Source organism: Pelodiscus sinensis, chromosome 19, assembly GCF_049634645.1.
Source record: "Pelodiscus sinensis isolate JC-2024 chromosome 19, ASM4963464v1, whole genome shotgun sequence".
NCBI lineage: Eukaryota > Metazoa > Chordata > Testudines > Trionychidae > Pelodiscus > Pelodiscus sinensis.
This window is the reverse complement of record NC_134729.1, coordinates 21,196,007-21,221,440: the sequence shown is the minus strand read 5'-3', so window position 1 is coordinate 21,221,440 and position 25,434 is coordinate 21,196,007. Positions and strand designations below refer to the sequence as shown.

General features: G+C 43.3%; 1 protein-coding gene across 5 annotated transcripts in view; it reads left to right on the top strand.

Annotated features, from left to right (window-relative positions):
• Positions 1-23,973, top strand: part of ACSBG2 (acyl-CoA synthetase bubblegum family member 2) — a 37,378-nt gene extending 13,405 nt beyond the window's left edge. For all 5 annotated transcript variants that reach the window (XM_006126802.4, XM_006126804.3, XM_006126801.4 and 2 more), the window contains 13 exons: positions 457-536; positions 1,359-1,594; positions 3,428-3,516; positions 4,222-4,342; positions 5,978-6,058; positions 8,508-8,657; positions 13,805-13,981; positions 15,404-15,585; positions 16,088-16,321; positions 17,829-18,046; positions 19,308-19,447; positions 20,467-20,713; positions 22,076-23,973. In XM_006126802.4, the coding sequence (XP_006126864.1) occupies positions 457-536; positions 1,359-1,594; positions 3,428-3,516; positions 4,222-4,342; positions 5,978-6,058; positions 8,508-8,657; positions 13,805-13,981; positions 15,404-15,585; positions 16,088-16,321; positions 17,829-18,046; positions 19,308-19,447; positions 20,467-20,713; positions 22,076-22,155 (2,035 nt within the window). In that variant the 3' untranslated portion in view covers positions 22,156-23,973. The remainder of the gene's footprint in view (positions 1-456; positions 537-1,358; positions 1,595-3,427; positions 3,517-4,221; positions 4,343-5,977; positions 6,059-8,507; positions 8,658-13,804; positions 13,982-15,403; positions 15,586-16,087; positions 16,322-17,828; positions 18,047-19,307; positions 19,448-20,466; positions 20,714-22,075) is intronic.
• The last annotated feature ends 1,461 nt before the right edge of the window (positions 23,974-25,434 follow it).

The window sequence follows — 25,434 nt, the reverse complement described above, 5'->3', positions numbered from 1 at the left end:
CTTAACAGGAGAAGAGTCCTCCACTTCTGGCATCTTTTAAAAGCTTGCTACTCAGGTTTTTTTTAAATGCCTGTCTTCTAGCTGCCATTGGATAATAAGCTTTGAGTGTTCAGACACAGTTTGCCTGGAAATACAAGTAATCTGGGTTTTTTGACACTAACATGAACTGTTCTGTGTTGAAACTTACAAATATTTTATAAACTTTTCTGAAACGGGGACTGTCTTGTTATGTTAACCCCATATAGACAGTAAAAGGAACCACAACAACTCAAATCAGAATATTAGGGTGAACAATATAGTATGAACCACCCTGACATCAAGCGATAAGCATAACCAAATTATAAAACTGTGAAAAGAATATCTGAAAACTGAGAGCATGTGATGAGAATATGCTGTGCCCTTGGATATGTTTTAGTATACTAATCTAATACTTTGGTGCTTGCCATTGCTTTGCAGCACTGTTGAGGACTATATCACTGAGACCACTGAAGAGACTAAGACTGAGGAGTCTCAGTTAGATATGTTTAGATCCAAAGGTAAGCACAAAATTTTCAGTTACAATTATCTGTTAAGACTATTAAATGGCTTTAAAAATCTTTAAATTGTTGACTTCCAAAATTGTATCCTGTAAAACCAAAGTAGAAACCTAAACTGCAGGATAGTCTCCTGAGAAGCTATGCTGAATTTAGCTTGGGTTTCTATGGTGGCCCTCAGGGAGGGTAAATATCCACCCTCCCACAGGGCTCATCCAGACTACGTGGAACCGTCAGAAGAGGATATGCAAATTCCGTGGGACTTTGCATACTTCTTCCAATCGCACTTTGGAGAGCTTTCCAAAGTGAAAGTAGTTTAGACGCAGCTTTTTTCAGCAACTCCCCTCTTGTCGAAAAGCTGCATAAACCTCATTGCTTTCAAAAGTGCGATTGGAAGAATATCCTCTTCGATGGTTCTGTGTAGTCTACATGAGCCCACAGTGTAGTAACACAAGCCCCTGCTCGGGTTGGGCAAGAGGCACTGAATGAGTCTGGCATCCACAGAAGGGTACCAGCTCTTCCTGAAGAAACTTTTTTTGGAAGAATTACACCCTGCTTATTAGAGGGAACATAGCAGGAAGTTGAGTAAAGTTTCCCACTTTGTTCTGTTTTGGTTTCAGCAAAATTCTAGGCTCAAAATAGAATCTGAGCTATCTACCAACTTACCCAAAGTACAAAACAAGTGATGGTTCACATGACACCTTTATGGGTCAAATGTCTGAGTGTACCTATCTTATAAACTGCCCCTTTCATAGTGGCAGAAGGAAAAATCTAAATACAAGACATTGCACTTATAATGCCTTTATATTTGTCTTTAATTACTAGGTCCTTCATCTCCAGCCTTATGGACGACACGACGGGATGGAGAAGTTAAACTAAGGCTAGACCAACATGGTATTGGTAGTGAGAAACCAAAGACTGTTAATGAACTATTACAGGAATCTGTTAGGAAATATGGTGACTATTTTGCCCTTGCATCGAAGAAGGGAGACAAGTGGATCAAGCAAACTTATAGGCAATACTATGAGGAATGTCGGAAGGCAGCAAAAAGCTTCATAAAGGTATGTCTTGTAGAACTTTCATTCACCTAACCACTGTCACTTTCTGCAGTTACATTCATATTAAGTTATTAAAACTTGCCTTAGGTATACACTAATCTTACAGGAAGAGGAGTGGCACATGATGGAAAGTAGCTCAGTATCCTGGAGTCCTAAGAGTCATGCTTTGACTTGATTTGTTAGCAGCAAATGTATGCGTCTCATTATTAACTGAATCATTTTGTCTGAAACTTCTCATGTACTCGTGCCAGAGGATGACTCTCTTCTGAAGGCATCCAAGTTAGTTGGTTTCTCATCTTGGGGATATAGAGCCTTCCTCAAAGGAATTTAAACTTGAACTCCAAATTTGGCTTATTCTGTTATACCATCTTAACTCCAAAAATGTGGGTCAATTCTGGACTTGATTAGTGTGCTTGAAACATTCTAATTCCCCCCCCCCCCCCCAACTATCCAGAAACTTTAAGACTGCCATACGAAACTGTCAAACTTACCAGCCAAGTCTCAATCTATTTGCTTATCCTCTCCTACAATAGCTATTGAACTGAGGATGTGCTTGTTTTGGAGAGTATTTATTATCTTTCAAGTCTGGCTTCAGGAGGCTAAGCTAGTCTTAAGGACCTCTCCTCAACTGGCAGTGCCAGCTGCCTTGACATGGCTATTACTGTATGCAAGTGTCTTACTGTCCATAAAATGTGTTCTCATAAAATCTCACTTAAGGAAATGACCAAACTGGAAAGTGAATCTCGTATAAGCCTGAAAAATTGCTTCAAAATATTTTGCTTGGCTTTTCACTAGCATACATCTTGTCTTTCACCCCTAGTGTAGGAACTGAATGACTGATTATATATGGCTGAATATACTAGCCCTCTTGTCCAGGTTTCCCTGATGACAAGAGAACATTTGAGAAACTTAACAATCTTGCATGTGCTTTCTGCTAAGCTATTGCTCTAACTTAAAGAAGCTCTGAAACCCCAGACTCCTGATCTTCCAATTATGTGGAGCTCCTTCAGCAAAATCAGGAGGATTTGATGTGAAATCCAGGTTGAATTAAAGTTCATAGCAAAACCAAGCCACTAGATATTGATGCGTCCAATTTTTTTTCAACTTTAAAATGTGTTAACCCTCTAACTATAAGATACTAAATGCAAGTGTCTCCTACTAATTTTCTCATTTACTGCCACTTTAACTTGCCCAAGCTCACAGGAGGAGCAGCATCTGCTTGGATTTAAAGCTCAGGGGTCCGGATTCCTGATCTGGTATTAGTAATACCACTTCATTGGGATGAATTGGTGTTAGGGTATTTGCTGGGAGTCTGTATTTGCATTGTTAGCCTTGAGATTGTCAAAGGAGTGAACAAATCAGAGCAACATCTTGGAGACTAAATTTAACAAACCTGTGTGTGACTATGCTAATCCTTCAGGGAATTTCTTAATGTAAATCATCTTGATGTTGATATATATTCTGCTGCTAGCAGCCATGTAGAAGAGATGTCCAACACACTAAAGCCACGTTCTAAACTACCATTTACATTGGCAAAACTATGTTGCTCAGGGGTGTGAAACATGCTCAGCAACACACATTTCACTGGCTTAAATGATTTGCAGAGTGCTACATCAGTGGGGAAAGCCTCTCCCATCAATATAGCTACCTCTGCTTGTTGAGTAGCTCTGTCAAAGCAAGAAATTTCACCTGTCTGCATACTGACTACACAAGTGAACTTATGGAAGCACAGCTGTGCCCTTGTAAGCTTGCTAGAGTAGACCTGGCCAAACTCATTTTAAGGCATTTATTTTTCCAAGAGAACTAAGTCCTATCTTGTCTGATCTTTGTTTACAGTTGGGATTGCAGCGTTTCCATGGAGTGGGCATTTTGGGATTTAATTCTGCAGAGTGGTTTATTGCTGACATTGGAGCTATTCTTGCAGGGTAAGAAACCAATTTAGTCTCTACTGTACCAGTGAAAGCTTTTTTTATTGTCAAATGCCAATATTTGTTAAACCTGATGGAATGATTGTCAAAGACTCTACTTTTATTGCTAGCAAAGATGTGTATATAGTCTAGTCTAAGCCAGAGGTGGGGAACCTTTTTGGGTCAGTGACCACTGACCCACTGAAAAATCAGTCAGGGGCTGCACATGAAGGAGAAAGGGGAGGAGGGGAAAACCCAAACCCTCACTGACATGGCCTCTGAGCAGAAAGGATGCTGCGGGGGGAGTTCTGAGCCTTGGGGGCTCGCTCCAGTCCTCAGGCCTGAGGTTCCCCAGCCCTGGTCTAAAGCTCATTAGCATCTCTAACACATGAACAAGTAAGACTGAGGGATACATAGCTTGATTAAAGGATGTCCTGCTCCTATAGCATTGAGCTGAAGCAACATTTCATTGCTTATCATGTTAGGGATAGAGGGTGGGGGTTCTACTAGACCTGGAGCTGAGGTTCTGCAAAGACAATCTAGTCTATTGAGGCTTCTGGAAATCACAAATTCTAGATCTTCATGAATGGATTCTCAATTTCTATAACTTATCTCCCTTGTGTTTATCGTTAATCTGAACTTTTTTTTAACATGAAACACTTTTTACTATGGGGAAGCGTCTTCTGTAAACTATTACTTTACTAGTTCTCCTCTCTTTTATAGTGGTTTTGCTGTTGGCATCTACACCACAAACTCTCCTGAAGCCTGCCAGTATGTAGCAGAAAACTCTGGTGCTAATATCCTGATTGTAGAGAATGACAAGCAGCTGCAGAAAATCCTAGAAGTAAATATCCTTTTTATTTTAAACCACCTGTTTAGGTGTCAAGCATATGAAAAGCATTTGGCTGGGTTAAGTAGTTGGGCAAGTATATCCGTTCCATTGCTATTTGTAACGAAGGGTGTGTTCCCTCTTCTGTTTGTTCTGTTGAACCAAGAAATACCCATTCTTTGAGGGCTGAGGATGAAAGCAGATTTGGCAGTACAGCAGATGATGGCACTCCTGCTTCCCTTCCCCCCTCCCGCCCCCCCACTTCAGACTGTACCTGGTGTATGCATAGTACTCTTGGGATAAGGGGTGGCACACTAATGCTTGCAAGCCTTCCTGTAATCGGTCAGGGAAGCAAATTAGGACTGAAGTGAAAAGATGACTGCATTCTTACACATAAGGGTCTGAATCTCTTTTAATAAGACTCCATCTAGTGGTCTTGCTTATCAGAGGTAGATGAGTGGAGCTCTGTCAGCCGACGGTCAGGGCAGTGAGTCCCTTAGGACCGGCTGAAGTTCTTTTAAATTGTGCTTGGTTCTGTTACAGCAACTGAAGGAGTCAGGTTAAAGCTTAAACAGTTACTATTTTATTGTTACAGGGTAAACTTAGTTGTTAAATGCTACTACTGTGTTACAGATAACACAGCCACTACAAAGGACAGGACAGAAATTACACTAATAAGTCACTTACAGGTACCATGAAACCCTTTTGGTTCTCTGAGCTCTTATTAAATGCATGCAAAATAGACACATAGCAGGTACATATTCTCACCCCTGCGTTCCAGACTTGGCGTGGCCAGCGTCTCTCTCAATCCCTCGGGAAGAAGTAGGGCGAGGTTGGGCGTCCCACAGACCTCGGGAGACAATCAATACCTGCCAGCAGGTATAGATGATTGGAGCTCAAATGGGGTGGGCTGCTGAACCTCTCTTATACCCCTTGGGTCATGTAGGCTTCTTCCTGGTCTCAAGTGGCCAATTAGGAAAAATGGCTTTGAATGCCAAATTTCCCACGAAGGGTGCAAAGCATAATTTACACCTGGGAAAATGCAGACAATGGGCACCTCTGGTATGTGATGGACGAAGATTCCTCTCCTGGGACAGTGCAGGCGTGTCAATTACTGGTACTAGCCATCAGGGTGACGGGAGGCCCCGGGTCGTAAGCTAGCCCATTTACTGTCTGGTTTCTGTTTATGGTAGAGTCAGGGACAGGCAGCACACCTGCGTTCCCAGGGCATCAAAGGCTGACTGCCTTTCTCTTGCTCTCTGGGGGCGGGGAACAAGATGGGGTTCATGGAAAAACAAGATGGGGTTTGTGTCTGGCTACAAGCTTGTAGCCGAATCAATGTTGAAAGGGAAGTTGAAGTAAACATTCAGTCAAATCTCTAAAACCACAGAATACTACAGGCAAAAATGTAGCATCACTACAAATACCATCATGGGTTCTGTAAAATGTCAGTCTGGATACTTACTTTCTGTTTACCTGAAATTCCTCCCATAGTACATGAATCCTACTGGAGTCTAATTTAAAAAGCATTAATACTCTCCACTGTAAAGGTGGCTGCGTTTTCAATTGTGGATGAAGCTGCTATCTTAAGTCTCCAGCTTGAAGTATGTAAGAAATACTAATTTACTCTATCTGCTGCTTTTATTACAGGTTCAGCACAAGCTCCCTCTTCTGAAAGCAATCATTCAGTACAATGACGAGCTTAAGGAGAAAAGACCAAATCTCTACACTGTGAGTAATGTTCTATAAGTAACACTTGGGGTATTGCTTTCATATTGCAAATGCTCCCAAATAACTCTGCTCCCAGATAACTAGGTATACTTTATGGTGTTGCAACTACACACATGATATGCACCCGTAAAGAGTAATACTGGCAAGATACCCCATGCTTGAAGGATAATCAATTGCTGCCACCAGGCAGGCATAAATGGCACTTGCTGAAGATTCTAGGTTCACACCCTACTCTGACTCCATACAGTAAGGCTATGTCTACACTACAGTTTTTTTGAGCAAAAATCTGCAGAGCACTCATGCGTCAAGCGCATTTTTGCACAAGAAGATCTACAGTCAATCGACAGAACAGAGGGCTTTTTGCAGTGTAGGTATACCTCCTTCTACAAGACAACTCCTTTTTGCACAAGAACTCTTGTGCAAAAAGGTGTGGACGCTCAACAGGGGTTTCTTGCACAAAAAGAGCCTATCAAAAAGCACAGGTGCTCTGATGGGCATTGTGTGAATGACCATCAGCACTTTCTTGCAAAAGAGTGTCCATGCAGTGTGGATGCTCTTGTGCAAAAGCACGTCACTTTTGCAATGTGCTTTTGAGGTGTGGACATGCTCTTGCACAAGCTTTTGTGGAAGATCTCTTCTGCAAAAAGCTTCTTGTGCAAAAACCATGCACTGTAGACAAAGCCTAAGGGAGAAATATAAGTAAATTAGCAGCTGCTATACCACTTCAGGTATATATGGCACTATAGAGCTTTCCAGTTTTAGAGTCATAACTTTCTCAGGATTAGAAAAATAAGGGCAGTAACACTTCCTGTTATACAATAAAATCTCACCGTTTGTGGTGGTGTTTTCTTGGCACCATTGTAAATGGTGAATACTGGGAGCCTGGCCCTCACGTGGAGCTTGCAGCAGAGAGCTCCCCACAGCAGGGGTCAGGGTGCAGTGAGGCAGTGGGAGACATCCATGAATAGCAATTCCCTCAATTGTGAGGGTCTGCTGTAGCCATTTCTGGAAACAAGTCTAGTCTTCCAATCAAGAACACTTAAAGAATCCCTCTTTGAAGTGAGGGGATGGGGAGCAGTGCAAGAGCGGTATCACTGCTATTTCTCATGGCTCACCCCCGTGGAAGCTTCTTCTAGATTTTGCTCTCTAGGGAACACTTTTTTGGGGTGGGGAAAGTTTGCTTATATTTCTACACAAATAGATGGAGATGGAGCAGGATAACTCTACAGCTGTGTAGGGTGGGTATAGTCATTACATCCAAAAATAAAAGCCATGGAGAAGTAGGTTCTTTGGCCCTCCAGGATAGCAGGAGAGAGAGCCTTGCTAATTAAGCACAGAAATGGTTTCTTGCAGATGTTCTAGTCCACTTTCTTAAAACAAGCCATTGATATGCAGGTAAGACTCAGTGAATGAATCACTACCAGCCCAGGGAGCTTCATTAAAACGACTCCTTCTCCAAAACATGTCTGTTTTCTCTACGTGTCCGCAGAGTAAAATCATTGTATTGGTGCCACTTCTCTTCCCCCTCACAGCTTTTACAGTGGATTGTAATTTAAGTGATTTTTTTGATGGAAAGATCTTCATGTATTAAGTGAGGCTATAAATAAGGGTCTAAAACTGTTTTTTCCAGGGAGATTTCAATCATGGTCTTTGCCAGTGTTCCCTCTTAAGATTTTTTTTCCATCTGAGCAGAGTGAGTCTTGTCTTTGCGTACATGTCGTCAATACTGGCACATGAGTGCACAGCCTCACTGCGGGCCAGCTCCAGCTGTGGCACACCAGGCATCCCCCTGCTATGCAGCCCAGGCTGCCAGAGCAGCCCCCAGGCTGCCAAAGCATTGCCCCCACAACACTGATCCTTCCTCCTCACACTCAGACTCTCCCCAGCAGATCAGCTGCATCCCAGGACTCCCACACTCCGCATGGGCTGTGATGGCTGCATCCAGGTTAGGGCCCTGGTGCTATTTTTAGCACCACTTCCCTGGCTCAGGAGCAGCTACACCATGGCCCCAGTAGCAGTCCCAGAATATGGGGCAGCCACCTGCCATGCAGCTGGGGCCCCAGCTGCTCTAGGGAGTGTGGCTAAGGGTAGGACTGTACTGTATAAAAATTGTACTGTCCCCCAGGAGCACCTGGTCCACGGCTGCTAAGGCTGGGACTGTAGCAGGGGCCGTGGTACTATTTTTTTTTTTTTATATAAGTACCATGGCCCAGGTGCCAGCTCCCAGCTGCCATGTCATGGTTACCCAGCTGTTCCTGGGGTGGGGCAGCTGGGGCTGTGACTACATAGCTCTGCTGAGGAGGTGAGTGGGACTGAAATTTTTGGTGTGTACCTTAGAGGGAACCTTGGTCCTCACCAGTTTAAATCCCCTCCCACGTTCCTTCCAGATCACTTTGTTGTATATGTGGAAGATGTAAACTTGACCAAGCTCTTTACTTTTTTAATGCAGTGGAGTGAATTTATGAGCCTTGGCCGTGACATTCCAGATTCCCAGCTTGATACAATTATTGATTCCCAGAAGCCTAATCAATGCTGTACACTGATATATACCTCAGGAACAACTGGACAGCCAAAGGGAGTTATGCTCAGTCATGATAATGTAAGTATTCTTGCCTACAAGTAATAAAAATAAAAAGCCAAACTGCAATGGGACTTCAGATTTCTCTGGGATGCACTATTTTAAGTAGTGTTGAGACTAGAAGAATGGGTCTAGCCAAAATATTTCAACTAAATGAAATTTTTTTCGAACTTTGGAATGGTTTCCTATTCAAGACTCTTTTTGGTTTTTTGTTTTTGTTTGTTTAAGCAGTATTTGGCAAAATCATTAACATTTGCCTCACTCTGACCAGAAGTAATGTCCCACAAGTAATGTTTTTTCTAATCTCTTCCATCCATGTGAAGAATAAATTGTGCCCCAGAGCATGTGCAAATGTGCACAACCATAAACAAAACCTAGCTATGGGAGCTCTAGTAATCAGTTGGGTGGCATTTGAATCTCTTGAGCGGCTGCACAAGTGCATAGCTTATTTGTGGGAGTACTCCCTGTAAATCCAAAGCACCCACAGTTTGGTCAAAGCTATCTAGGAAAAGAAGTATTAAATTTATTGTCAAAATTAGAGATCATCACTTTGTACATAGTGACAGACTAACTTCAAGGCCAGTGCTCTCCCATAAGCAGATCAGGGCACTGAAACTGCTGCTAGGTTTCTTGTGAATTTGGGCCCTACCGCAGCATTTCTCAAACTGGGGGTCTTGACCCTGGGGGGTCGCAAGCAACTTAGAAGGGGGTTGAAGCTGGATTTGGCTTTTCACTTGTGACCCCTCTTCCCTGGGCTGCAAAGAGTGGCAGGGTGGTGGAAGGCAGCTGCCAGCAAGCCGCTCAGCGTGGCCAGGGCTGCAGGACTCCTAAGAGCGTGGCTCAGCTGCAGGAGGAGGCGGCAAGGTGTCTGGGAGAGGGAGGCCGGCTTGCCAGGTGACCCAACACTTCCCCAGCTGGGAGAGGGCAGGGTCCCTCAGGCAGCGGGCTGGGGGATTGGGTTGGGGCAGTGGGCCCGGCGGTAAATAAGGGCACGTCAGAGGAGAAGGCTCGGGGGAGGACGGGGGGACCAAAGGGACACAGAGCAGAAGAGGCACAGGAGAAAGATGGGGGGGGGGGGTCCCTCCCCAGGGGGAAGGGCGTTGAGGACTGCAAATGCCTTGAAGGAACTGCAGGAGGGCAAGCAGTCTGAGAAGTGGGGAAGAAGTGACCCAGGGCTGGGAGGGGAAGGGTCTCACAAATTCATTTAGTATTTTAGGGGGGTCATTGTATCAGTTTGAGAACCCCTGCCCTACTGTGTGTTGTTGGTTCTAATAATTAGCTCTTAGCTCTCCATTAGATGTCAAAGCAATTGCCATTATCAGTATAATTTCCTGCCCTTCCCATCTATAGAATGGAGGAAGGAAGACCAACCCTGGCTGTTTAATGAAATTAGACTAAAACCCTCAAGTTCCATGAAGTGGGATGTCAGTGCCACTAATCCATCACCTCTATGCAGAGGCAGTCATGGAGAGGAATGTCTGGAAATAGCTTTGCATAGCTTGTTTCCCTAGCATCATGCTGTCTAACACATCTTATGAGGACTGAGTCTACTCTACCAGCAAAGATGTTAAAACATTTGAGATGCTTCTAGGCATACTCTTTGTTCAGCTAGTTAATCTGTTGGCCTCTAAAAAGCAGAATGCTGCAAATCAGCAGCTTTTCCTAATATCAATGCTTTAGCCAAACTCCAAAAGCATTGGACAGGCTGGGTTTGTGGTTGACTCAATCTTCTGCAAACTCATGCAACTTAAGCTCTAAGGGTACAAAATCTGGGACTGTAGCAATCTCCCAGATAGTTACTTTAGGCTAGTGTTTCTTAAAGTGGCCCATGGATCCATTCTGAGAGCTCCTACCAGGCCACTGTGGTTCTTACCAGCTCTGCAGCCAATGGTAGCAGTGAGGCTCTGCAGCTATGGAGCCTGTAAATAAATGCACCAGAACAGCCTGGTGGTAGCTCTCGCTGGATCTGTGGGCCACTTTAAGAAATGCCACTAATACAAAACAGATGCCATGGTAGGTCTAATGCTCATTCTCTCTCTCTCTCCCCCCCCCCCCCCCCCCCCCCCTTGCAGCAGCAAAACTTGTTGAGCAAAAAACTGACCGGGCTGAAAAAAAAAAAAGCAGCAAAACTTAGGGGGAGAAGATTGACTGGGGGGGGGGGGGATTAGGTTGCCTTGCATGTGTTTTCCCCCCCTGGAATTTCTTCATTCCCCCCAGTTTAGGAGCCCATGATCTAGCCAATAGTGTGTTTGAAGTTGGCTAAAGAAAAGGTACAAGACTGCCCTCTTATGGGCAGGTATTTCCATCACTGCTCATGAGAAATTTCTTTTTCTTTTCCACTTCCCCAGAGTATAAATTACATGTCTTCAGTCACCCCTTTCAAATACTCAGCCTCCTAATACTGGAAACATACACTTAAGAACAAAGGAGGCCATAATACAGGATGGAATACGCTCTTCACCTTGACACTGCTTCCCAGGGTCATCAGCTGGAAGGCTCAAGCAGTCCCTGGAGCTGCGTCTAGACTGGCAAGTTTTTCCACAAAAGCAGCTGATTTGTGGAAAAAACTTGCCAGCTGTCTAAACTGGCTGCTTGAATTTCCACAAGAACACTGACTATCTCATGTAAGATTGTCAGTGTTCTTGCGGAAATACTATGCTGCTCCCGTTTGGGCAAAAGCCCTCTTGCGTAAATGCTTTTGTGCAAGAGGGCCAGTGTAGACAATGCAGTATTTTGCGCTAAAAAGCCCCAATCACGAAAATAGCGATCGGGGCTTTCTTGCGCCTAATCGCGTCTAGAGTGGCACGGACGCTTTTCCGCAAAAAGTGCTTTTGCGGAAAAGCGTCCGTGCCAATCTAGATGCTCTTTTCCGCAAATGCTTTTAACGGAAAAATGTTTCTGTTAAAAGCATTTGCGGAAAATCATGCCAGTCTAGACGTAGCCCAGGTGTATAAATGGGAGAATCTTGTAGGATTAGAGGGTTTTTTTTAATGAGTCACTACTATGGCTGTGGCTGAACTGCTATGTCCACAATTCAAAAATAAATTGGAGAGGTTTGCAAGTGAGCCCAGATAAAGATTTAAAGGATTGTAAGACATGCCTTATAGGGAAGGGTTAGGTATTTGAGTAGTTTTCTGGATCTCACGCTGAGTCAGTCCCACTTTTGGCTCCACTGTGACTTGTTCAACTTCTTGCAGGTGCTGAAACTTACACTTAAGCTTCTTATTCAGGATAAAAGTTCCCTCAGCACCTATGTTTCATACTCTTGACAGGTGCACTGCTGCTTCCATCTGGATGTCTAAGTCCTAGACAGCGACTCTCAACTGAGAACAGACTTTTAGCCACTAAACTTGTTCAGACCCCGATCTCAGATGTGTTTGCTTGAGGGGGAGGGAGGTGTCAATGGATGTCAAAATAATTATTTTGAAATTAGCGCATTTTCCTCCCGAGAAGCTGGAGGGCAAATTTAAAAATAAGCAGTCTCTTATTTTGAAATAGTGGGCTAGTTAGTGTGGATGCTCTGGTTATAAATTCAACCTAAGTGGGGTTATTTTGGAATAAAGCCCTAATGTGGACTAAGGCTAAAAAACGCACCTTAAGTTATACCTCCTCTGGTCAGCATATCCTACTGGCTGTCTTGGTGGGCTTCCTACCAGTGTTCCCTCAACTTATTCTCACATGGATGGAAAAGTTAGTTACAGGTACCAAGGCACAAGGACCTCTCCTGGCTGACCACTCAGCTTACAGGGAACACTGCTTCCCATCCAACGTGGCTTTTGTGGATCATATCCTTAGGTACCTATTAGATGTGATACTGTTAAACAAATACACTTACATGCAAAATCCCTTCCCTGTTTCTATACGGTGCATGTAGGGAGCCTGCTTTTAATCTGGTTCCCTGCAAGCATGCACACCTTCTTACCCCTCCCACATGCTGCTTCTGATACAGAGGCCACACAGGAGAGGCAACTCCACAGAAGTCAGTGGTTGCAGGGAACCAGCTTAAAAGCTGGCTTCCTGCCCACACCAGCTCCTGTGGAGCTGCCTCCCCCTGCATGTGAACATCAGTGGTTACAAGTTTACAAAAACACTTAAAATCTCTAGTGCTTATCTGTCTGCATTTGTGCTATAGGGGAAGCTTGGTGCCTGTCTTAGCATTATGGATCTGTGTCTTTCTGCAGATTTCTAGATGCCTTAAAAGTTAGGCACCATGATTCTCAGCATTGTAACACCATAGTCTTCCTTGGATATACCACCCAAGGAACACTGTCTAATTAGCCTCACAAAGAGGGTTAAGGGGTGCCTTGGGCAGCTTACACATCTTGGTTGGATCTTGTTATACCTTTGTCTGCTAGATTTGAAGAGCCAATGCCTATAAATTAAACCTAGATATTTTCAGACTAGACAAACTTTTTTTTAAGAGGGCAAATAATCATTGGAACAACTTGCCAAGGGCCATAGATTTTTTTTTTTTTTTTTAAACAGTGGCAACTAAAATTAAAATCAGATCTTTTTAGGGAGGAACAAAACTATAGTTAAAAATTTATTTTGGGAGTTCTATGGCTTGTTATACAGGAGATTGGACCACTGATCATCTAATCTTTCTGGCCTTGGATCTATTTTATTGAAGTCTTAAGCAGGTAAAATAGTGATAGAAATGTAGCTGTATTAGTCTGGTGTAGCTGAAACAAAATATAGTGATAGAAATGTAGCTGTATTAGTCTGGTGTAGCTGAAACAAAATACAGGACTAACAAGATGGTTTATTAGATGATGAGCTTTCGTGGGCCAGACCCACTTCCTCAGATCAAATATATGGTTGTGACTATTTTCTTCCACTATTTGATCTGAGGAAGTGGGTCTGGCCCACAAAAGCTCATCTAATAAAGCATCTTGTTAATCTTTAAAGTGCTACATAGTCCTGTATTTTGCTTAAGCAGGTAACTGACTGATAAGGCCCATTTGTTCTCCAAGTTAAATTTCCTGGTCCCTTTAGCTAGTTTGAAAAAGGTGAACTTCAAAGTAAAATGAAGTGTTAAGTTGATTTTTTTTTTTTTTAAAGCTACTTCCCAGTTCATAACATTACATGACCTCAGCATTATGTGTACCTTGCAAACTTGTTCAGAATTGCTAGCGTACATGGTAACCATGAGATGCTTCTGCTTTCAGATTACTTGGACTGCATTATCAGCAGGGCGCTACGTACGTCTAACAGAAGGTCCAGAACAACAGGAGCTGGTGATCAGCTACCTTCCCCTGAGTCATATTGCTGCTCAAATGATTGATATTTGGCTGCCAATAGCATTTGGTGCACAAGTTTTCTTTGCTCGACCAGATGCACTGAAGGTAAAAATCATGCTACTTAAGCTCTATGCTTATAGACAGTAACCCCTGCATAGCCCCTTTGAGATAATAGCCTTGTGTTATAAGACAAAGTAGGCTGGCCATGTACAAAGCAGACCATCCTGATTCCACTTATTCAAGTTCTAGTAAATTACACCTGTTTTGTGACCGAAGACCCTCTAAAGTTATTTAAACAGATGCCAGAGATGCTAGTCACCTTTTTGCTCTGTGTAGTACAAGGACAGAAAATGCCTGCACTTGAATCTATATGACTATATTGGGTCCTTGTATAATATTTTAGACACTGTACTCTTCGACTTCCCTTCTTAATAACTGGGTTGTGCAATGGCCATACTCCCAAATGTCACCATGGGGAAAAATCCCTCTCTTGACATGAATGGCCAGGTGATTTGCCCGATGCATAGTGAGCACACAGGAATCTGGAGTCAAAGCAAGGGGTGTGAATGTTCACTGGCCTTTGCTTTTCAAAGTTTGGGACTAGCTCTCAAAAAGCAAGCATCTTCACACTGCTAATGATATAAAAAGGCAGGGGAGCTAGTGAGAATATTTTAAGGCTAGACAGTTTGAACATGAGGCTTGTTTCTGGGGGCACCTAGTTTTAACTGGGGAGTGATACTTGATACTAATCTGGAGTCCACAATGTAGTGGTACTACAGCAGGGGTGTTCCAAGAATTTGACAAGTGGTTGAGGGCCACACTCTTCCATAAAATTAATGGAGGTTGGGTGCAGAAGGGAGCTTGGGGTAAGGGATTAGGGTGCAGGAGAGGATTCTGACCTGGAGGAAAGGGTGCAGAGTCTGGGAGGGGGTAAGGGTGTGGGAGAGAGGAGATAATGGGTTGAGGGAGGAAAGGAGGGGCTGGGGTGCCAGAAGCAGGCTCTAGCCAGGAGGTGCTTACCTACGCAACTCCCAGCCAGCAGCCCAGTATGTTCCTCGGCCAGGTTCCCTGCCTTCTATGTCCCAGAACACAGCTCAAAGTAGCTCTGAGAACTGTGTGCGCTGCTCTGAATGCTGTGAACCCAGGAGGAGAGACTTTTTGGGTGCTAACGGCTGTGAACAGGCAGCTCTCATTGGCTGGCTTTCAGCCAATGGGAGCTGCAAGATTGTGCTAGAGAAGGGGAAGTGCACAAAGCCTCTCCCTTGTCCTCCCAGACTTGCAGTGGCTTCTCTGAGCAATGTGCAGGGAGATAGGGCAGGTAGGGAGCCTGGCTGAAGCTCCCACTGGGTCACGGACCAGATCTGGTTACTTGGAGGCCAGATGAAGATAGGAGTATACTGTAGGAATGGCATACGATACTCATTAGCAATCAGTCCTGATTCAATACATCGGTGGCTTTTTGTTTCTAGTTAGTCTAGATTTTCTTCCAAAAGTGGCTTTAAAATTTTAAAATTCCACTTCACTTAGGGCAGCTTAGTAGACACCTTACGGGAAGTGAGACCAACAGCTTTTATGGGAGTCCCCCGTGTTTGGGAGAAAATGGAAGAAAAAATGAAATCTGTGGGCGCAAAATCCTCTGCACTCAGAAGAAAAGTGGCAGCATGGGCTAAAGAAGTAGGATTACAAACTAACCTGAAACGGATGAAGGGGTAAGTGTGTTTTAAACTACTTAAATGCAGCTTGTAAATCCTAATAGCAGATCAGCACGTGACGTGCTAAGGCATCGGTGCAACCCGTGGGGGGTCATAGCTGTCTTACTGGGGGGTTACAGTGCTTTGGGCCGGTTAGCATTTTCTTTTCCCAGCTCAGTGCTGGACATGCATGCAGCAGGGGGATGTGACGGGGGCGGACCAGTGATTAAAATTAAGGGGGCTGCAAAAAATGTTCCCAGTGCATGTGCTTTTTTTGGGGGGGGGACTCAACAAAAATTTCTCTGGCTCTGGGGGTCATGAATGAAAAAAGGGTGAGCACCACTGTACTAGGGTGCTATCAGACTGAATCCTGCATCTTACATTTTTTCATTTGTGGTCTGTAGGAGAAAACTAAAAGCATCTTCCTCTGAATCAAAGTAGAAGCACGACCCTCTAGGAGGACAAGATTCCAATCAGATCTTGATATACTAACTTGCCTCTTTCAATCCTTCCCTTAAAGGTCTTCTGAACTCCCAGTGAACTTCCGTCTAGCCAGGCAGTTGGTGTATAAAAAAGTTCGGAAGGGTCTTGGATTGGATCGATGCACAAAATGCTACACTGGGGCTGCCCCAATTACTAAAGAGACTCTGGAATTTTTCCTGAGTCTTGACATTCCCGTGTATGAGTTGTATGGCATGAGTGAGAGCTCGGGACCTCATACAGTCTCTCTTCCAGAAACATTCATGATCACTAGGTATGTATTATCACTGTGCAGAGAAACTAGATAGCCGACTCTTACCTAGAAAATGTTCAGTGCTTATCTCACCAGAAGTCAACTCGCCACTTAAGTCACTGCTGTCCTTGACTGAGACAGGCAGCTCCCTTCCTTCTGTCTGTATCAAGCTAGCACCAGTAAAGAACAAGCTTACTTCAGCCATGAGGTTGAGAAATGGGAAAGGTGGAACTTTTTTGTTTCTCATGATTTCTACTACTGCACCCCAGGGCTATCCCTACTGATACTCAAAACAACATGCAGCTATTTGAGGCATCAAATCACTTCACATTTCATGGTGCCCTATATAGCTGGATGCTGCCTAATGGGCTGCTCACCAGAGCCACGACCCTGGCCAGCCCCTGCTCACCAGGTGGCAGCAAGCAGCATAAGTTTGGGCCAAAGGAGCAAGGATCAGCCAGTAGCTGGAGGTGAAACTGCTGCTTCTCTTCAAAGTGCTGCTTCTGTCTGGCCGGCTGCACTGCTATGGACTGCTTCTCCTGAGTCCTAGTGCTGCTCACTGCCACCCATGCCCCCTGCCTGCATTCCTGAGGCTACAGATAAGCCAGCCTCCCTGCCCTGCTTTTGCCCCCAGCTCCAACCCATAGAGTGGATCCGTCCATGGGGCAAGAGGGTGTGACTGGTGGGCTGTATAGGGCCCCAGCATTGGTAGAGATGGCCCTACACAATCAATATTTTAATATCTCCAGTAACTTAAGAGATCAACGTGAAGATACCAGATTGAAATAGAAGGTAGGGTGACCTGTGTGTTGGAATAAATACCTTCACTGCAATACAGTTGACTAAACCTCAAGCATTCTAGAACCGTGTTTCTCAAACTTCATTGCACCATGACAGGGCTGTGGGGGTTTGGCCTTTCTTTGGACTTGCTGGGGCCCAGGGCCAACACAAGCCTTGGCAACCCATTAAACTGAGGTTGGGATCCTCTTCAGGGTTTCCGGTTTCAAGATCCCGGTTTCAGAACAATATTCTGAAAACACCAAGGGCAGATTTCCACTCGAAGCATTGCAGCAGCCAATGGAAGCCCCTATCTGTGCCAATGGGAGGGCTTTGCCCATCAGTATAGGTAGTCCATTTTGCCAAAATGTGGTAGCTAGGTCAACAGCAGAATTCTTATCAACCTACACTGCGGGCTAGGTTTGTGTGTTAATGCCTTTGCTCACAGGTCTGGATTTTTCATACCCCGAGCAACAGTTCTACTGATTTTATTTCCTAGTGTGGATTTGGTGTCAATTTCTAGTAGGCATTAATCTCGATGCTTAATGTTGGATCCTTTTTAGATCTCACTACACTGACCGCTTAGAAGCATCTCTTTTTGGCAAGGGATTAATTTGACTCCAGCTGGAGTATGTCTCATGGCTTTGTGGAAATGCTTTACTTTAAAAGTGGTACCAGTTTAGAATCTAAGCTTTGGCAGTCCTAGCTGTTTCGCATACTGAATCTTAAGGCGTGTGTGTCCCTGTTTTAGCTGTGGAAAGGAAGTTACAGGCTGCCGGACAATGATTTACAAGCCAGACAGTGATGGCAGTGGAGAGATCTGCTTCTCTGGAAGACACATCTTTATGGGCTATTTGAACATGGAGGATAAAACCAAAGAGGCAATTGATGAAGAAGGCTGGCTACATTCAGGTGATCTTGGCAAGCATGACAAGAATGGATTCCTCTACATCACTGGAAGAATTAAAGGTATGCCTCATCTTTGGTTTGCATTGTCCATCTATACCACCCTATACCATCAACACTTAAATCTTGCAAGCAAAGTAGGTTTCTTTGACTTGGTATGTAGTTAGTACCTCTGAGCAGTTACACCACTTATGACCCAGCATGGTCTTAAGGTGATGTGCTAAAAGTTGTACAGCATTCTAAATCTGGTGTAAGAATGCTGCAGGACAAGAGAACAAACAGAAAAGCAAGACTTCAAAGGTGAGGGTTAAAGAGCCAGTGGCTTTTATAGCAACATGATAGCTAGCCATACTGACTTGAGGGAATCTAGGTTGGCAGAATAATTTTTCTAGTTGCAGCTGGCTGTGGTAGCATTTGCTTTTATAGCTAACTCCTCTATATCTGTCCATCTACCTTAACTGTAAGTGAAGAAGTTCCTGGGAGCAGCCCATGTATACGTTCCTTGCTATGAAGGACAATATTTAAATTGGTTACTACAGGACAGTTACAAAAGCAGATCAGATTCATTTGTTCTAGTGTCCTGTTGAAATGCAAATTGATCCTTTCAGCTTTGTACTGTCAGTAGCACAGGCATACTTGGAGGCTGGGAGGGGAAGATTTTAGTATTTTCCACATATGGATGGGGCAGGGGAGCTCTGGCAGTGGAAGGTAACACTGCTAAAATAGGGTGCATTGGGTGTGTCTCTTGGGTTCTCAAAAGGGTAAATTTTTCCCAAGATCAGAGCACAAATCAGCCCCCTCTGCCATTACTATTCTCTTCCCAGCCCCTCTTTTGGGCTTAAGACTTTGTTCCTTGTATACCAAGGAACAGCTAGTTCCCTCCTGCCCAGAGAGGAAGCCCCCCTCTTCCAATATGCAGATCTAAATAGTAAAGCAATAAGTGGTGGTAAGGGTCACAAATGTTCAAGGCCCCATGTACTACATAGCAAACTATAACTAAATTTCTTCAGTCCTGTTTTTTCCTCCCCTATTGCGCCCCCCCCCCGCCCCCCCCACACCTTTAGTGGGGGGAATAATTCCTCTTGAGCAGTTTCAAATCTGTTCTTCACTTAGACTTGAATATCCCATGCATGGCTTTACTAAAGTCCCTTTTTTAGAGATGAGTTAAATCCTTGTTTGGTAGTTAGCCAGACAGCTGTCTTGTAAAGTGTACAATTGCTGTAATGTGCATGTCATCTTGTGTCTGAAACTGCGCTTCACAAAAAACACCAAAGCTAAAATGGCAGTGACCAATCCCATTTTTATAGTTATGCCTGTGTTCTAGAGCTCATCATTACTGCTGGAGGTGAGAACATCCCTCCTGTTCCAATTGAAGATGCTGTAAAGGAAGCTGTTCCCATCATTAGTAATCTAATGTTAATTGGAGACAAGGCAAAATTTCTTTCTATGCTTCTAACACTGAAGGTATGGTTCTTTCATTATTTCCTGATAAATAGTTTCATTTTTCTAGCTATCCGATTTAGCCATTCTGGCTAGATTCTTGGGATAAAGAGTTAGGAGGGCTTGTTAGTTTCAAATCTGATTTGACATGGTTTAACACTTGAAAATGAGCATTTCACAAACCTAATGTTCTACAGATTTGTAGGCAACACGATAGCATGTAAAGTTGTAACCTTGAATTACAAGGACCTGACCAAAAGCACATGAGAATTACTCTCTTCATATTTAGTCCAGCTATAGTTTAGTTATAGGTGCAGAACATCCCCTTTAATTTTGCTGAATAAGTACACGCAATGGGGAGATGGAGAAGTTGAGAACATTGAAGCAGTATGATACAACAGGGGAAAAATCTGGTTCTCCCTTTCCTTCTCAAACCTCTTCCTCTGTAGCAGTAACAGGCTATAGCTTCTTTACTGAAAATGGCTTTGTATTTAAAATTTCCCCTAGATTGAGCTCTAGATTTCTGAAGGCCAGTTCCCAGTCCTCCATAATTAGGTGCTGAGCTGTTAGGCAAAGAACGTGAGAAACCAGTATAGTGAAGCCCAGCTGCATTCTTGTCGGTCAGTACATGGTGCTGCTTTACCTCTCCCGGATTCAAATAATTTCTTTAACTCTAGAAATGTCTCTAATGGGAAAAGAGCATTAGCTACAATGGTAGCGATAACAAAATAGTCCTAGAAATCCCTTACCTACCTCTGAGAGCAGTCTAGGTTCTGAACATAGCTTTCAGGATGCCGAGATGGGTGTGGAGGAGGGGGGAGGTTCATTTCAACATAATCAAGTCAGGCTTCAGTGAACTGGCAAATTGTCGCACCAAGATAATGTGATTTCTGGCTGTCAACTTAGGATCAGCCAGGATAATAGAAAATAAGTTTGCTGGGTTAAATAACAATGTGAATGTAGAAGACGTTATATATTATGCTCCAGAAAAAAGAAACTGTTGGGCAAGTGAAGTAACGTTGCTGTTCTGTTCTTCCTTACAGTGCAATGTCGATGGAGAAACAGGGGAACCTGAAGATGACCTTACTCCAGATGTCATAGCATACTGCCTCAAATTAGGCAGCAAAGCTACCAAAGTCTCAGACATTGTAGGTGGCAAAGACAAAGCTGTCTATGCAGCTATCCAGAAAGGAATTACATCAGTAAATGAGAAAGCAACCTCAAATGCACAGAAAATACAGAAGTGGGCCCTCCTAGAAAAGGACTTCTCAATCGCTGGTGGACAGCTAGGTAAGTAGGTACTGCATGTTGAAACAAATGCAAGTCATCTGGCTTCAAATAAGGGCAGTGAGAAGATGTAATGCTTAAGTCCTATATAACACAATCTCTTGCGTGTATTATGATATCAAAGTTAGTCTTAAACTGTCACACTCACTCACTTCACTGTGCTGAATAGTGATAGAGATGTAGCCGTGTTAGTCTGGTGTAGCTGAAACAAAATACAGGACTATGTAGCACTTTAAAGACTAACAAGATGGTTTTTTAGATCATCATCTTCTAATAAAGCTCATCATCTAATAAACCATCTTGTTAGTCTTTAAAGTGCTACATAGTCCTGTATTTTGTTTCACTGTGCTGGACATTCAAGCAATGGAACTGCAGGAGCCTGTCAGCAGGGTAGATTGAACAGCCACTCTTGGCATTCAGCAAATCTGTGTGAAGAAACAAAGAAATAGGCTGAGGTTGCTGACTGGCAGGAGTGAGGGAAGGAGATGCTGGCTGACTTGTGGGTGGAACTTGGAGAATAGGATGGGTTGAATATTTCACTTCACCTCCAATAAGCCTTGCTGGAAACTATCTGTGCCCTGTTGTAGATGCAACAATAAGTTGCTACAGCAGTTAAAACAAATCAAAGATTTGGACACTGACATCCAGGCCTCCAAGTGACCATCTCCCAGTAGTAGAGAAATGTGCACTTCTTGGAACTAATTATTTCTGGTGCCTGTTCCCACTTGACAGTCATTTGGGTCTTTTCCCTGAGGGGCACAAGTAGGCTGCATGGCTGCTTAATTGCACCATGTGAGGGGACCAGGTTACAACATTGACCCATTACTGAGATTTAAACATCTCCTCAAAGAATGTGCCAGAGTCTAAACTCCTTTGAGAATTGCAGTGAGCTGCCTCAGGCTGCTGTGAACCTCCCTTTGGTGCCCAGCCACCAAAGGTTGTTCCTCAACTCCTGGCCTTCCAAATGACTCTGGCTGGATAGGCTAGAGCCCCAGACAAAGCATTTGTCACTTGAGCCCCTGGACAGCCTGGGACCTTAGCTGGTGTAGGAAGCCAGGGCTTAACCCAACTTTGTTCCTCTGCTCTGACACTGGCAGTCTTGCTGCTACTTTCCTCCTGTATAGAGTGCCTCTTGCAGCAATGTTTCCTGTGCCTTTCAACTTGCATGTGTAACTGATAAATGATTGTCCCCATCCAAAATGGGTAACTACAATCACCTAAGGGATATTTGAGCCAACCTGAAGTGAGTTGGGCAACCTTTCTCCAAGGTCAGCAGGCAGCCTTGTCCAAAAGATTAAACTTTTTGGAATTGGCCTTATAAGTAGAATAAATGACTTGATTAAAATGCTGTTCCCCTCCTTGCAGGTCCAACCATGAAACTGAAGAGGCCTGTTGTAATGAAGATGTATAAAGACCAAATAGACCAGTTCTACACTGATGTGTGAACCACATCAGCAAAACCTCTTTCAAAATCACTTTAGAACTTTGTATGTCTCGACAGTTCTCCAGCTCTTCCTCTGCTGTGTAAGTGTGTGCTGCTCATTGCTTCGACTCCAAATGAAGGATTAAATGGATCTGAAATAAACCAGGCTTAAAAATGTAGCCCTGAAATCTGTGAATACATTCCTGACTTCAGCTATTGGCAATGCTGTGCTAACACTGTTCCCCTCTTTGGACTTTTTCTAATGTCCATTATCAGCTCATCAGATGTGTATCATACAGGCACGATCTCAGCAAAAGTTAAAACTTTGCACTATGGCATTTTTTTTTTGAAAAACTATGCTAGAACTTATATTTTATCAAAGCTTTGTTTGTGTTTTTTATATTCATTTTCAGGAAAAAAAACCAATCAGGAACCTTGGTTTCTTGTAGTGTTACACTTTAGGTCTGGGGTAACTTTTAATAGCAGTGGGTTTTGTAGCTGTAGATTTAACTACAGACACAGAATCTGAAATACTTGAGAATTTTCACAAGGTGTAAAACTAAGGTGGAAGATGCTTTTGGTATAATACACATACAGCGTGTAAATGACTTCTCTACAGCAGTAATGGGGGTCAACTAACCTCCCCCAAACTGTTTACTTGGTTCATAGTCTGTGCAATACTGGCTTTTTTAAGACTTTTTTGGTTGGGATATCACAGCCATAAATTTATTGAAACTATCGTGCATGTGCTGTGTAAAGCATTCCAGCAAGCAGAGTCTGATAGAGCTATTAAAATACTGCCCCTTCTGACTTGTTCCTCAGTTGTCCTACAATCACGAAGTTTAAACTTCTAGGATTTTATGCATAGTACACTTGGGTAGGTGAGAAAAGGTCTTTGTCACTTAGGACAATAATGGACTGAATGGCTTTTTTGAAAAGGAAAAGAATGCATGTATTAGAAAACTAGGAACTGTGTTTTTCCTCCCCCTTTTTCTAGCAAAAGGGTTAATTTATTATAGGGGAGGTGGTGGATGTGTGTAAAAGGTATCTCTGAAGTCTGCTGCACTTCTAGAACTTTAGTGTTTGGCACTACAGGCCCTCTACAAAAGTCAGTCACTGTTACCGAATCCATGGATGCTTATAGTAAACTATTGCCTGATGTGAACTGGTTGTGCAAGGTGCCCATAAGCAGAACAGGCCATAACTGTTCCTGGAGGACTAAACTAGTGCTGGTTATCCCTGCCTCTTAACGAGTGGATTAAAGTAGTTGTGCAGAAATCTCATTATATGAAGGCCTACCTCCAACTAAGTTTCAGGGAGCTTGCATGTTTTTAAGGTTTTCTTATTTATGATCAGATGAATACAAATGTGCAAACAATGTGTGAGATTCTGAAGGACAAAACTGCAATCATTGTACTTTCAAACTTTTGTTACTGATGTCTTCTGTTAATGCCTAAAATGCATGTTTTGAAGAATGTGTATGAATAAATTTCTGTAGAGCATCAATTATGCTGAGTTATACTTCAGGAAACACAGATTAAATGTCTATCAGACTTCATCACTTTCAAGCCATAGTAACACTTGTGTTACCTCTAGTATCTGTAAGATGCCTAGGGAAAAAATGCTACAGGAAGGAAGTTAAAGCACTTATAAAAATTGAGAACTTGTAACAAGTGGGAGGTGACTACGTAATTGGAATTATCAAGATTCCATATGTATCTAAGTTTATGAACTACCATTTACTGATTTCATCACTAGTTTCATCACTATTCTCCATGGGACAAATGTGAAATGTCTGAACTCTGTTACTGAATACTTAATAAACACCTGGAAAACTTAATTGTCTCTCTTTAATTGCATTTCAGTCTCTAGCTAAAGGGTTTTGGTTAACTGGACACACAGCTTTCAGGAACTAACTAGCAGTGAAAGAAAAGCTGATCATGGGGAAAGTAACAAATTATCAACTGTTGTACACTGAGAGCTTCCATAACATCTGAAGGAATACTCACCTAGTACTATTAACCAACAGGATCATTTAGGGATTAATAAGAATAACAAGAATTTTAGTTAAAGCTGGGGCCACGTCAGTTGGAAGTAATGGAGGAGGAGAAGGACCTCTGAGTCCTGGTTGATTATAGAATGAGAGCCACCATTGTGACATGGCTGTGAAAGGCTAATATGATCTTGGGATGTATTAGGCAAGGTATTTCCAGTAGGGATAAGGAGGTATTAGTGCCATTATACAAGGCATTGGTGAGACCCCATTTGGAATACTGTGTGCAGTTCTGGTCTCCCATGTTTAAGAAGGATGAATTCAAACTGGAACAGGTACAAAGAAGGGCCACTAGGATGATCTGAGGAATGGAAAACCTGCCTTATGAAAGGAGACTCAAGGAGCTTGGCTTGTTTACTTTAACCAAAAGAAGGCTGAGGGGAGACATGATTGCACTTTTTAAATATATTAGAGGGATAAATACCAGGGAGGGAGAGGAATTATTTAAGTTTAATACCAATGTGGACACAAGAACAAATGGATATAAGATGGCTAGTAGGAAGTTTAGACTTGAGATTAGACGAAGGTTTCTAACCATTAGGAGTGAAGTTCTGGAATGGCCTTCCAAGGGAAGTAGTGGGGGCAAAAGATCTATCTGGTTTCCAGATTAAGCTAGATGGGTTTATGAAGGGGATGGTTTAATGAGATAACATGATCTTGGTAACTAATTGACCATTATCAGTGGGAAATAGGTCAATGGAGGGATGATAGGAGTTACTATAGAGAACTTTCTGGGTGATGAGTCTTGCCTCCATGCTCAGGGTTTAGCTGATTGCCATATTTGGGGTCGGGAAGGACTTTTCCTCCAGGGTAGATTGGCAGAGGCCCTGGAGATTTTTTGCCTTCCTCTGTAGCATGGGGTACAGATCACAGCTAGAGAATTCTCTGCATCTTGGGGTCTTCAAAGTATTTGAAGGCTTCAATATCTGATATAGGTGAGAGGATTATTCTAGGAGGTGGGGGTGAGATTTTGTGGCCTGCACTGTGCAGGGGGTCAGACTAGATCATCATAATGGTCCCTTCTGACCTTAAAGTCTATGAGGATCGATAGTATGACATCCTCTGAAAAATCTTGGGAAAAACTTGCATAACTTCTTGAGAAACATGGAGCCCCTTTTCAACATTAGGCTTAACTTAAACGCAAAGCTAACAATCCCTCCTCCTGTGGAGGAGAGACCACAGCAAGCAGCACTGACTAGTGTAAACTCATCAGGCCCTATAGTTCTTACTTCCTTGGTGGTAGAAACA